Source organism: Diabrotica virgifera, chromosome 1 (assembly GCF_917563875.1).
Source record: "Diabrotica virgifera virgifera chromosome 1, PGI_DIABVI_V3a".
In the NCBI taxonomy this organism is placed as follows: Eukaryota; Metazoa; Arthropoda; class Insecta; order Coleoptera; family Chrysomelidae; genus Diabrotica; species Diabrotica virgifera.
This window is the reverse complement of record NC_065443.1, coordinates 130,742,778-130,757,606: the sequence shown is the minus strand read 5'-3', so window position 1 is coordinate 130,757,606 and position 14,829 is coordinate 130,742,778. Positions and strand designations below refer to the sequence as shown.

Sequence of the window (14,829 nt, the reverse complement as noted above, 5' to 3'; positions counted from 1 at the left end):
TAACATAATAAAGACTTACTGTAAGATGTATGCTTTGTAATATTATTAGCTATTGAAAATCTTGAGTTTGATTGAGATACAACCTCGAGATTAAACATAAGCATTAAGAGAAATAGGTTGTAACTCGCCTAACAACCATTTTACACTCTCCGTGTTAATTATTTTTCCCGTTTAACTATTAAAAGTTGTATGCTTTGAGTTATTTGCAATATAGCTAGGAGAAAATTAGTTTTTATGGTATATTTAAACAAAATATATACTCACACTTTACACAATTTTAATTGGAAATTATAAATCTTACAATAACAATAATATTCTATCACTATGAAAAAACATGGTATAAAATATCTCAAATTTTTCGCATTTTTATTGCGTATCTGTAAATATTTAATTTTAAACCATTTTACTTTATGACTTTGTTTTTTTACTGTTATTATCTACCTCAAAATTAACATGTGTGTCCTTAAATAGGTTAAAATTTAGAACTTGCTTCTGATTTATTTCAGTTACGGATTTAGGCTTGCCTGATGCTTTGGCATATCGAATCATGGTTATCCATTAGTGTGGAGCATATACGACTTAATGCTTTTTCCGTTTTTCTATAAGGGCATGCATTGAATCACCCTCGTTTTGTGAATGTGCTATTTCAAAAAATACATGCGTAATGTTAATATTAAACTTTTTCACTACATAGAAGTAGGTAGAAAACACTATTCTATACTTATTTTGTCCACCACAATTATCAAAAAGGACAAAAAAAGTCTGTAAATCCTTTTTTATTTTATTTCGATAAATTGACTTATGAGATGCACCATATGTTTGAATACTTTATAAATTAAACATACGTGCAACAAAGTTGTAACTCGTTTAAAAACCTTGTTAATGGTGAATTATAAAGAAAGTCATTTTTTTAACATAGGGAGTATCCAGTGTTACATCAAGAAAACTAAATTTATGAGGGTATCAAAAACCCAAAATAATGATGAAAGCCTGACAATTAAAGGTAAAACTTTAGAACAAGTAGAAAACTACAACTATCTTGGCACAATAATTAATCACACAAACGATTACTCCAAAGAAATCAAAGTTCGAATAGAGAAAGCAAGAAAAAGCTTCAATAAAATGAGAAAGGTACTTTGTGCAAGAGAACTGAAATTAGACTTGAAAGTTAGGCTGGCAAGGTGTTATATTTTCTCGACTCTGCTTTACGGGATAGAAGCATGGACACTTAACGCATCGACTGCTAAAAAGTTGGAAGCATTTGAACTGTGGGTGTATAGAAGAATCCAGAAGATATCATGGACCGAGCATATAACAAACAACGAAGTCATAAGAGTCAACAAAAGACTGGAAATATTGAAAACCATCAAGACACGAAAGCTGCAGTACCTGGGGCATGTTATGCGTAATGAGAGATACAACATACTTCAGTTGATTATATAGGGGAAAATCCAGGGCAAGAGAAGTGTAGGAAGGAGACGAATCTCGTGGTTGCGTAACTTGAGGGAATGGTACAGATGCACATCAACCGAACTATTCAGAGCAGCAGCATCTAAGATCAGAATAGCCATGATGATTGCCAACCTCCGTCACGGAGATGGCACGTGAAGAAGAGTGTTACTGTCTTTTTCACGCTAAAATGGCACACGTAAGTTAAAATACAACTTTTTTCAACGGAGTATTAGCCAAACTATTGAGAATTAAACTATGTCGTTTATATTGATGTGTGCGCAATTTGTTGCTGAATTCGCCTGTGTTGAAATCTGAAAAAAGATGTAACTTGAGTTAAAACCTTGTTCGATGGGGGTGTCGATGTATCACACATCTCTATAAAATAAATGACAATACTATGTATATTTTTTAAGTATTATGTATACCTATATTGTGTATTTAAAATTCCACATTACAAAAATATATAATATCATCAACTAGTTGGGCATAAATATTGTATTATTGAGTTATTTCTGCTTTCATTTGAAGAAATATACGCCATTAATTTTACATAACTTATTCGTGTTAAAATATGAAATTATAATACCAAACAATGCAATAAAAACATTTTATGGTCACCTGAAAAATATTAAAATTACGTAAACTCTAAAAATATTTTTTTTATCTTTTAAGCGCACAAAATATGCTGATCAGTATTGAAAAATTTGTAAAATTTTATTAAAGGGTAAATCACGGTATTAGCTAAAATATAAAGTGTCGAAAATTTTATTTATCATGTTTGGCTGATTGAAGTCTGGTTTATTTCTGGATGGTTTCTTTTGGCATCATAACCCTGGATGAGTTTTTTTCTGTCTGATTATGCCCTTCTATTCAGACCTTTCTTGTCCCCTTCTTCCTACCAGCTCGTTTTGGACCTTCCTTTTTTGTCTTCTTATCAGCCTTCATTGCAATATTTTCTTTGTTTTTGTATTTTGCTGTCTCTGGATATATCCTAGTCATGAGAGTCTTTGACTTTACACAAATCTTATAATATCGTACCCTTTATTCAATTCGTTAATTTCGTCCTTTCTCCTGATTTTCTACGTGCCGTCTCCTTCTTTCCCCGGCCGTGTACTTCTCTTAGTATCTTTCTGTCGAATGTCTTGGGATGGGCTTCATCTTTTTTGTCATTGTCCACGTCCAGGTTTCACAACCATATAATCCGGTCAACTTAGACATCAAAATAGTTGGCAAATAACAAAAATTGCCAGAGAGCCAAATTTTGGTGGAGAGCTTGAGTTTACCATAACAAATAAAGTTTTAAAAGTCCCCATCGATCCCACGTGTGCAACAAAAGTTATTCGGGGTCAAAGGTCAAAATTTGAGATTTTTTGAATTTTTCTCGAAAACGGTAAGTTTTATAACGGTTTTATCAAGAAAAACCATCAAACCAAAGTTGTAGATCTTAACATTCTCTACAAAAATAGTCCTTACAATTTTTTTCCTAAGAGTTACCGTTCCTGAGATATCGCGATTTTAAAAGTTACTTTATACATAATATGCACATATAAGCCACGTATATACATAATGTGGCACGTAAGACAAGTATAAATGCCTATTTGTGTCTCTTTTATATAAAATATCATATTATTCTGAAACTATTTCTTCAAAAGATAATCAGTCCCAAACTGGATTTCCTTTATCCATGTGGCCTTGAAAAACATTTGGCTATACCTATATCATTGTTTAAAAAAGAACAGATTGTCTATTGTAAACAAAAAGGTTCAGTTCAAGTGAATATAAGTACTTATTATAAGCGTCTATCATTTGGCAGACATTACGGGCTTACAGTGATAGTGGTATTTGACGGCTACAGTGACTAGACAAAGAATATTAAAGCTGCAGATCAACGTCGTCGAACTACAAAAACATCATCGGGTTCCGAGATTATCTTTGATGAAAATATAACAGTTCCAGCGAATCAACAACAATTTTTCGCTAACATTAGTAAATCTCGTTTCATTTCCATGTTAACTGACAAATTAACAGCTGCAAATATTGAAGTGAAACAAGCTAAAAATGACGCAGATGTCCTTATAATTGAGACAGCAATTGAAAAATTTAAGGCAACAAACACAACAATTGTAGTTGGTGAAGATGTTGATTTCTTAGTACTGCTTACTGCAAGGACTCCAGTAGATAAAGTTATTTATTTTCTGAAACCTGGAACGGCTCAACAGCGAACAGAAATATATTGTTCGAAAAGTTTATAGGCTTATCCCAAATGCCAAAAGTATATTTTATTTTTACATGCGATAACCGGCTGCGACACTGCGTCAGCAATGTACAGAAGGGGCAGAACGTCAGTACTTAAATTATTCGAAAAAAAGGTTTGCTGACTGCTGTAAAGTTTTTACAGAACTTGATTCCACACCGCAAACAATAATAATTACGGAAGGAATTCGCTTTCTTCTTGCGGTTTATGGAGCTCAAAAAAATTTGTTGTCTTGATAAATACCGATACCATTGTATAACTAGACCATGTGTAGATAAACAATGCCGATACTTAACTTTTGTAAAGAATACGCGAAACAAGAAACAAGTACAACTGTCATGTCTTCCTCCAACATCAACATCTGCTTTTCAGCATTTGTATCGAGTATATTATCAAGTTCAAACATGGCTAGGCAATGAACTGAATCCAGAAGACTGGGGTTGGAAATTTATAGATAATACTCTGGAACCGATTAAAACCTTACTCCTACCTGCTCCAGAAAAACACTATTTTTTGCAATTGCAAAAAAGGTAGTAGTGCCAAATGTGGATGTAAAAAAGTCGGGTTGCTGTGTTCTCTAGCGTGTACCAACTGCCAAGGTCAATCTTGCTCAAATGTCCAGTTTAGTACAACAGAGAAAGGCTTCTGTGATTTTAATGAAGAGAATGACTCAGTCACATTTGAACAATTTTTGAACATCCAGCAAGAGGAAGAGGAAGAAGATGAAATCGAAGAAGACTTGACTGTTGAAGTAGACTTTCAAGAATATTAATCTGATTAAAATATCTAAAGAAATCAGTGGAGTAGGCCTACAGGTGAAGAGTACACTACCTTACAGGTGGTGTGGAAACGTGTGCTGTGCATAAATATCATGTATAATGTGACTCTTAGAATCGCGATATCTCAGGAATGGCAACTCTTAGGAAAAAAATAGTAAGGACTATTTTCGTAGAAAATTTGAAGATCTACAACTTTCGTTTAAGGTTCTTTTTTGATAAAACTTACCGTTTTCGACAAAAATCCAAAAAATCTCAAATTTTGACCTTTGACCCCGAATAACTTTTGTTGCACACATGGGATCGATGGGGACTTTTAAAACTTTATTTGTTATGATATAACTTAGCTCTTCACCAGAATTTGGCTCTCCGGGCAATTTTTGTTATTTCAAATGTCTATATAGACCGGGTTAATATGTTAACATGGATCTCATTAATGTTCTGTACACAGTCTTTTTGATTGTTTTATCTAGTAATGCCACCAAAATATAAAATCTTATAATTGTGTTCTAGATCTAGATATTCCTGAAGAGTGTAAAATAATTTTTTTATTAACATATTTTTAATTTTATTGTCAAACTCCTTCCCTGTTACTCTCGGGGGGAACATTAAAACATGTTATTACCCAAAAACCTGGTCCATGTTGACACCTTTTTAAACACAAATATGCTGGTGTCATATTCCGCTTGTGCCTAATATCCTAAGTGTGCTTATCTTCGTGACTTATATAAAGATTGACAGTCCTCTCCATGAATCAAATGTTATCTAGAATGTGCTGTTCTGGTACAGATAGTAAGAATTCCCAATCTCTTATAAGCCTGATTGCAGGCCTCCCTAAATCACATACCAGCAAGGACCCTCACTGTCTTTCTCTGCAGACTAAATACTTTGTGTCAGATGCATGACCTCAGAAAAGGATAGCGCATGAAAGATATGATTGGAATATGGAATGATATGCAGTAGAGTAGGCACATAAAGTCTCCAGTAAAATGCATTTTTACAGGTTTCTCAAAATAAAGAGACTTTTGTTTTTAGCTTTTTGTACAAGTTATTAACACGTGGAACGCCGCGCGAATCATATACGATTCACACTTATTTTACTTACAGGGCCGTGCGAATCAACCTTTCTTCTCAGTGACTGTTATACTGTATGGACCACGGCTCAGTCAGTCCAGAGACTCTTTAATATTATATGCATTACGGAGTTCAACTGCAATCCTAGTGCCGTGCCATCATAGGACCCTCCAGCAATTTCGATAATTGCGGAAGAATTCTATTCATTTATGTCTGTGCTCAGACATGTGAAGGCAACCACATGTTCGCTGGTATAGTTGTCTATTGCAATATTATTTTCATTGTCAGGCGTTGTTTTGATGGTCATATACTTCGTTTTTGTTTCGCTTTTTTTAAACCCTCCTTTTCGTGCTTCAGGACCAATTTTCATGAACGCTTTCATTAGTCATTGCTTGCGCCACCTAATGACAGCTACATATTTTGCGAATGCATTAATTTGTACTGTTTTGGCATTCATACGGCTGATTATATTGTATTTTCTGATGATTGCCTCAATAACTAGGTTGAACAGCATAGTTGATAGTGCGTATCCCTGTCTCATTATCACATTGATTTCAAATAGGGGAATCGGGTCTAGGACGTTTCATCGCCGCCAGTTCATCGCCGCCGTTTCGATGCCGCCAGTTCATCGCCGGCCGATTCATCGCCAGCCGATTCATCGCCAATCAGTTAATCGCTATCGATATATATATCGATATATTTCCGAATTTTCGACAGTTTCATTTATTATTTATTTTTAGTATTAATTAGGAATTCTAGGAAATGCGAGATATGACCATTCCCGTTGCCATACTTAATCTTTTAATAGACTTTAAACTTTTATAATATAAAGATATTATAATGATAATCTTTTAAATTTCACGGTCAACATTTCCAACCAAGAGAAACTGTTTCTTAAATTCGAAAAGAACCCAAAATTTCTGTACAAAAATTTAGGGGAAGTAGAACAGTAAATAAATATAATAATATTTTTTATCATTTTAGTTGTCATAAGTTTTGAACTGAATTTAACGTCGTTTCGTGTCATCTCCCATAATACAAAATTAACTGACTAACTGGCGATGAAACAGACGGCGATGAAACGGACGGCGATGAAATGGACTGTCGATGAACCGGCGGCATCGAAACGGAGGCGATGAACCGGCGGCGATGAAACGTCCCATTCCGGGGGAATCAGTAAGTCTATCTACTATAACTGCGGATTTTGAATCCTGCAACGTCATTTTTCTGAGGGTGATATCATTATGATAGGTATATACGTTAGGTATACCTAGATTACAAATACCTTCCAGCATTTTGTTTTGCTTTCGCACTATCAAAAGATTGTTTTATGTCTATACAAATATACATATTCAACTTATTCATAAATTTTTTCTTGAATCGTTTTAAGTATGAATATATTGATCCTGGTGGCTCTATTTGGTCTGAATCACCAATCACCAATTATATTCTCGGACTGTTGTAGATAATTCCAAAAAGAATTTTGTGTACTACATTTAGCAGTGTAATTGGCATATCTGGCATTCCCTCTTGTCACCTTTCTTATATTATATTGGCTGTATATGTAAGGCCAAGTGTCAACTCCTTGGGCATTTGCTCCTTGGTCCATATTAATGTTATTTGTTGATACATGCTTCCCCAGGATTTGGATCCTCCATTTTATGGAGGATCCGAATATTAGGAGGATAATTCTGCCGAAATTCCCTCTGTTCCTGGCGCTTTATTGTTTTTTAGTTTCTTTATTGCCAAGCATTTCTCCATAACTGGGATATTCAATGGGCTATTCGCCGTATAATATATTGGCTCGTTTTGTTCATTTTCATTGGCTGCATTTAGGTTTTTTTTTCAAAGTATTCTTTCGACAGAATAATAATTATTAAGTGATGGAATGATTGGAATGCATATGTAAGTCAATTCAACAAAGTATACGTATATTAGACTTTTAAATACTATCATTTAATTTTTTTGATAATATAAATATAAATATGATAAATTATTTTTCATCCTATAAAGAATGTAAAATTAAAAGCGTCTAATCCTCCATTAAAGAAAGACTTTATCCTGCGTATAGGTAACAGTTTACGAACCTTTATCAAAAATGAAATTGTAATAAATATAGAGAAGATGAACATTCCTCCTAAACCGTACAGGTGCAACGTTCTTCTTCCCATTCTGTCCATGAGTGGTATGGATATTAGTGTCATAACGACCATGATGCAACCAATACCGATGGTTGCAAACTTGGCACTTTCCTCTGGTAGACCGGAGCTAACGAATAAACTAGTAGAGTAATAGAACACCTAAAAAAGTAAGAAATTGTTAGTATTTATTGAAATTTATTTTAAGGTTATAATAGTAGAGAAGTATGTCAGTAGGGAAAATGCAGGAATTAGCCCAGTAGATGATAAAATATGAACTAGATATCTTAGCAATTCAGGAATTAAGATGGAAAAGAATGTAAAATAGAAAAGAAACACTTTTTATTTTTCCGGACAAAAAAAAGCCAGGACAGAAGGTAACTGCATTTATGGTCAGTAAAAAAACTTCAAACGTCACAAAATTTCAAACGTCACAATCAACAACACATAAGCCAATATGTCAATAATAAATGTTTATGCTCCAACAGAAGATTCAATGAAGACAATTTAGATTTCTACTAGCAACTAAAACAGGCTTGTGACAAAGTACATAGAAACGAATTGCCAAAGTTGAAATTGCCAATGCCAAGGTTGAAAAAGAGGAGAGTAATAGAGTAAAGATCATGCAGCTTGTCTTTAGCGACAAACATACACACATTGCTAGTTCAAAAGTGCCACATAAGGCAACATAGAATAATAACTAGATAGATCATGTACTTATTAAAAAAAATCACTAAGACTAACACAATGTGTCAGACCATATAGCGAAATAAACGCCGTTTTAGACCACGTACTAGTAGTACCTTAACGAAATAAGAAAAAAATCTGGAATCTTGACAAGCTAAACACAGAATAAGTATGCGGAAGACATAAGAAATAAACTGCAAACGGTCGAAACTGAAGATATAGAAACTGACTGGAACAACATCAAAACAAGCGTGATAGCAGAGGAAACAATAGGACAAAGGCAAAAGAGTCAATTAAAAGAGCGGCTTGATGGAGAATGCAAAGCCAAAAATATCGAGAAGAAACAAGCATGTCTGACATCGATACAAATCGTAACAAATGAAAAACTAAATGAATACAAAAGGAAATAACGGAAAGCGACCAAACTATATAAAAACAAAAAATCAGAATGGATTAAAGATCAAATGGAAGTAATAGAACCAAGTGACAAACAATAAACTGTATGAATATGTTTAAAAAATGTAATAACAATAAAACAACACTAAGGCCTTAAATAAGTAAAGAACACTGGGAAACTATTTCTCTAACTTGCTGTAATATTAAGGAAGAGGAATGAAAGAGACGAAAAAGAAAACGAGAGCAGACCGGAATTTACAGCAAAGAAACAAGACATAAATGTTGGAGTGGAAGATACCAAAATAACTGAAGAGGTCTTGACTAAAGCTCTGAGGGAAAATGAAAATTCTCCAGGTCCTGGAGGAATAATGAGAGAAATGCTGAAATACGGCGGAGAAATACTTAACCAATGCTTGACAAATTTTATGAAAAACTCATAAAATTTAAATGCATACCTAAAGAATGGAAAATGTCCTACATATCTTCCATATACAAAAGAGGCAAACGCAGTGATCCATCAAACTATAGAGGACGTTAACAATAATGGGGTTTAAACGTTAATGCCACAAAAGCAGAATATCTGGTCGTAAACTCCGATGCTAACTTTGAAATATTGATAAAAGACGATACATACTACTGTAAATCAGGTAGATGAGTTTTAATACCTATAGAATAGTTGATATAGTAACTAGAGAAGGTCTAGGAAAAACAGAAATTCGAAGAAGAATAGATCAAAGCAAAAAAGTAATAGGATGCTTAAATTCCATTTCGTAGGAAAAAAATATCACAAAAGAAACAAATGCTCGAATAGTAAAGGTCTTCGTGGTCAGTTCTGGTGTATGAGAGTGAGGTATGGACGATAACCGCAGAGTCCAGAAGACGAATTAACGCAATAAAAATGGAGTACTTACGTTAAAATGCTGGAGTTTAGAGACAGGTGAGAGTGCGAAACGAGGAAATCCGAAGACGAATGCACGCCCAAGATGCTGCAATGGACATAATATAGCGGAAGAGCTTGAAGTGGTTTGTTCACGTGTTTTGAATGGATGAGAAGCGTTGGCCAAAAAATTATGAAAGTGGGAATCCCCAGGAACGTTGAGACTAGGAGAAACAAGACGTTCAGGATAGGAATAGATGGCGGCTAGGATGTGGTGGGGATGCAGCATATGCCGTTTTAAACCCTTTCTATACATACTGTTGTAGAATTGTTTTTTTTTTGTAAAGAAATTAAAAAAAAATTAAATTTATATCAATGACCATGAAATCATAGTTTTTCATTACCCTGTATATTACCAAAATTGTTTAGAATTTAATTTTGCTATTAAGCAAGTGTTTCGGGAAAAAGTGAAACGACTAATAAGTGATTCGACGAAATGCACGGGACATGAACAAACATTTCGGTGATTAGAAAGTGGACATCGTTGACGAAGACAAAGACGGCTTTAAGATCTTTTCCGGGAAGGTTTTTAATGTGGTATACGAATTGTATGAGGTTTAGATGTTAAAGTAGAAAGTAGGAAATAACTAATTATGATATCTTTTGAAATATGACAAATTGGGAAAGTTCTGTCGACAAAATATTTGCTTCAGAAGAAATGGGTATGAATGGTTTTGAGAGAGGCGTGTTTTTGATAGAGTGGGAAAGATGAGGTAGAAGGGAGAAGAAAAGAGGAGTCAGAATTTGGCGAGAGACGAGAGATCACTGTGTAATTAACATCGGTGGAAGGCAGTCCAGTTTTTTGTTTTAAAAGTTTAGTAATCAGTGTAGAGTGTGTGTAATCGGCCTTTGCGAGCAGAATCAAGTGGAAACCAAATTGTCGACCGGTTGAAGAGTCAATTTTCCTGGTCCGAGGGAGTTTCTTTTGTTTTGTCTAGAACGAGTAGCTGATTAATATCTTTTTGCATAAGATATCGAACAAGGAAAACTGAGTAACACAATTCGAGCAAATCCTGTATGATTTTTGGAAGCAGTCGTGACGAGAGGGACTTCTTCGCAACATCCAGAGAGTACGTGTTTGGGAGAATCAAGGACGGCGCAATCCAGAGAACGAGGCAGTGAAGAAACAAAAAGGTCAGTCAAATTATTTGTCGGAATGGAGAAAATTTGTTTATATCAAACCCATATTTATTTATTTGTTTATTGAACTTTTTTTACGCAGTTAGTCATTTAAAATTTAAGAAATCAAGTCAAAAAGAAGAAAAGTAAATTTTATTAAATGTAGTATGAGTAAATAATAAATTAATTAAATAATTTTTTTGTCAAAACAAGGAGATATCAGAGTAAGAGTTTAATTGATTAAGTAAGAGACTGTTGCAACAAAGTTTAAATTTAATATTTTTTGAATCACATGTACACGGCTTATTTGATAAAAACAATAGATTACATTTATATGATATTGAGTGTTTTCAATTTCCCTGTTTCCAACCTGGAAGAAGTAAGCAATCAGAAATATTAGAAGCCACAGATCACAGGTATTGTATCCAATACAAAATTAGCCCTGAGAATAAAATTGATTGGAAAATTTAATTTGAATTTAGTTTTTGTTTTACATAGGCAGTAAATAAAATAATTGAATAATTAATTAAAGTAAGAATTTGATAATCAATCTAATTAAATAGATATAATAGAGCATAACAATACAAATAGAATACTTACCGCATTGATACCCGAAAACTGTTGACTTAGCTGCATCACAATACCAATAATGAGGGGAGCCCTCAGCGTTGGGGAGAATATCAATTCCATCATGCTGATAGACGCCTCTGATTGTTGAGCCCTTTCTTCTGCTCGCATCTCTTCGATATCTTCCTCTACTGCGTTGCTAGCCCTTAACCTTCGTAATGCTTTTCGCGCTTCCTCTTCCCATTGTTTCGTTATGAGGAGATAACGGGGACTTTCAGGACACACAGGAAGTAGGACCTGCATAAAAATAACAATTGACATTAAAAACGAAATTAACTGTTTTATTTGTTGTAATAAAATTAAAGTAAATGTTAAATATTGTGTGTATATGGAGTTGAGCCAAAATTCATTGTTATTAAAATTACACTTTTGACTAACTAAAGTTTAACGTTTTGATTTGCACTCCGGCAGTCGTTTTCAAAAAGAATGTTTTCAAGGATTTTGTTGAAAAAAACTCTACAACCACAAAGTTGTTGAGGTTATGTCTTGTCAAAAAATTGAAACATAAATTGGCCGTGGTGTCATGGGTAATCAGGAAAGAAACAAGGCTTTACGAATATGTAAATTGATTTACTAATAGCGATCATCATCATTCTCTTTGCTTTATCCCTATGCGGGGTCGGCTTCCCTAGTTTCATTTCTCCATACAATTCGATCTTGGGTCATATCAATATTAATCTCCTTTACCAACATGTCCTGCCTAATCGTCTCCCCCCACGTCTTCTTTGGTCTTCCTCTCCTACTCCTTCCAGGAATCTGCACTTCAGCTATTCTTCGTATTGGGTGATTAACGTCTCGAGGTTGAACATGACCATACCATCTTAACCTGTGCTCTTTCATTTTGGCATCAATTGGTGCCAAACCTTGACTTCCCCTGATATACTCATTTCTAACTTTATCTTTCTTTGTCACTCCACTCACCCATCTAAGCATTCTCATTTCCGCCACATGCATTCGTTGTTCCTCTTTCTTCTTCACTGCCTAACATTCAGTTCCGTATATCATAGCCGGTCTTATGGCTGTTTTATAGAATTTTCCCTTCAGCTTCATTGGAATTTTTCTGTCACACCACACCACTCTCTTCTTTCCATTTCATCCATCCAGCCCTAATTCTACTGCATGCATCTCCATCTATTTCTCCATTACTCTGTAATACCGATCCCAGGTACTTAAAACTATTGCTTTTTACAACCAGTTCACCATCCAAATATACCATTTTATTTGTAGTAACTCCATCTTTAAATGAACATTCCAAATACTCTGTTTTTGTCCTACTAAGTTTTAAACCTTTTTCCTCGAGAGCTTGCCTCCACTGTTCCAGTTTTTGTTCTAAGTCTCTTTTACTATTTCCTACTAACACGACATCATCAGCATACATTAAGCACCATGGATTGTTACCCTGTAGTTTCGCTGTTATCTGGTCCAAAACTAATGACAATAAATACGGATTAAGCACCGAGCCTTGGTGCAATCCTACTTTCACATGAAATTTATTAGTCTCTCCCACATCTGTCCTAACACTAGTCGTTACTCTCTCATACATATCCCTCACAATTTTTACATATTCACCAGGGACTCCTTTCTTATTGAGTGCCCACCAGAGAATCTCTCGAGGAACTCTATCATATGCTTTCTCAAGATCGATGAATACCATATGAGCGTTTGTTTCTTTACTCCTGTATTTTTCCATCAACTGCCTTATATGTGCCATTACTATTAGCGATGACAACAATATTAAAAAAATCACTTCAAATGTTCAAAATTCTTGCCGTGTACTCGGTGAGTCACTCTTTCCAAGAATTTTTTACGTATTAATTCACATTCATCAAGAATTGCTGTTTCAAATCCTGTAAATATGTAAGATAACCCTAAAGATAAAAAACTGACGGATTACGGACTGGAGAACGAGCAAGCAACTTTATGAATTCTCTAGATACGTCTAACCCATCGATTAGGAAAATTCGTATTCAAAAAATTATTTACCCATCAAGAATATTGGGGCAGCACTCAATCTCGTTGAGATCAAAAATGCTATGGTAACTGGTCATTCTCTTGAAATGCAAGAACAATAAATTTGATTATTTAGTAGATCTAAATTCTTGTCACCAGTCAAGTTTCCTTCTCCTTCATGTGCCATGTCCTTTCACAATGTTGGTTACCATCATAGCTATCTTAATTTTATTGACTGCTACCCTAAATGGCATGCGTTTATCAATACCATACCAATATCGCGCAAGTTCTTCAACCATGAAGTCCTTCTTCGTCCTGGACTGCGGTTGCCTGCTATTTTCCCTTGCATAATATTTTGTAGCAACCTATATTTGGGACTTATCATTAGATGTCCTAAATCCTCAATCTTTCTCTTGCTGAGTAGTCTTGCTGAGATGTTTTAGTATTGTGGAACTTAGAATCTTCTCCACACAAGAGACTTTTAAAATTCTTTTATAGCACCACATTTTGGAAAGCCTCAAGGTGATTTTTAGATCAATTTTATTCACAGTCCAAGACTCGACACCATAAAGTAAGACCCATAACCCGTAACAGCGAAGTATGCCGACCCTCAATGCAAATTTTAGGTCTCTGTTACATTTTCTCTGGTATTAGTGCATAGCTTTGGTTACAACCAATTAGCCAGATTGTTTTTGTATTTATGAAGTGAGGATAGCACTATGTTACAACATAAGCATAATAAATTTATTAATGTACGTTAGTGGGATAATTTTTGCTTCCACTATTAGTATGATACAGTTGATCCAAAACATGGCATAACCCAGACATCCAAAGTGAAAGTTATCCTCCAACATCAAATTGTTCTATATGGTTCATTTTGAGCTTTAGGGGGTGGGGGGGGGAGAAATCGGAAAATTCGCAATTTTTTACGTTTTTCGTCAATATTTCTAAAACTATATGCTTTAGCATGAGAACAACCTCCTATACAAAAATGTTCTACATTAAATTTGAAAGAAAAAATTCCCTATGCATAGTCCTTCTAAAATGAACAGTTCCAAATCTACGGAGGTAGTATAGTATAATTGGTCCAAGAAACGCCTAACCCAGACATCCAAAGTAAAAGTTTTCCTCCAACACCAAATTGTTCTATATGGTCCACATATTGTTCAGTGAATGGTTACACAATTTTGAGCGTCCCGTTTGGGGTGCGGGAGATGGAGGAGAAGTCGGTAAATTAGTGTTTTTTTACGTTTTTCGTCAATATTTATAAAACTATGCTTTAGCGTATAAAATCAACTGCTCCAGAGTTACGGAGGGTGAAAAGTGGAGGTTTTCGATACTTTTTATATCTTTTGGGCAATTGATGATGATTTTGGGTGGTGAGGTGAGGTTGACGTTTCCTCAAGGGCTTATCACTAC

At 34.7% G+C, this 14,829-nt stretch overlaps 1 protein-coding gene across 5 annotated transcripts in view; it reads right to left on the bottom strand.

Annotated features, from left to right (window-relative positions):
* The window catches only part of LOC114326427 (glucose transporter type 1), a 659,305-nt gene that overhangs the window by 299,548 nt on the left and 344,928 nt on the right, over nucleotides 1-14,829 (bottom strand). For all 5 annotated transcript variants that reach the window (XM_028274797.2, XM_028274796.2, XM_028274795.2 and 2 more), the window contains 2 exons: nucleotides 11,434-11,697; nucleotides 7,644-7,856 (listed from right to left, as the gene is read on the bottom strand). In XM_028274797.2, coding sequence (XP_028130598.1) covers nucleotides 7,644-7,856; nucleotides 11,434-11,697 — 477 coding nt within the window. The remainder of the gene's footprint in view (nucleotides 1-7,643; nucleotides 7,857-11,433; nucleotides 11,698-14,829) is intronic.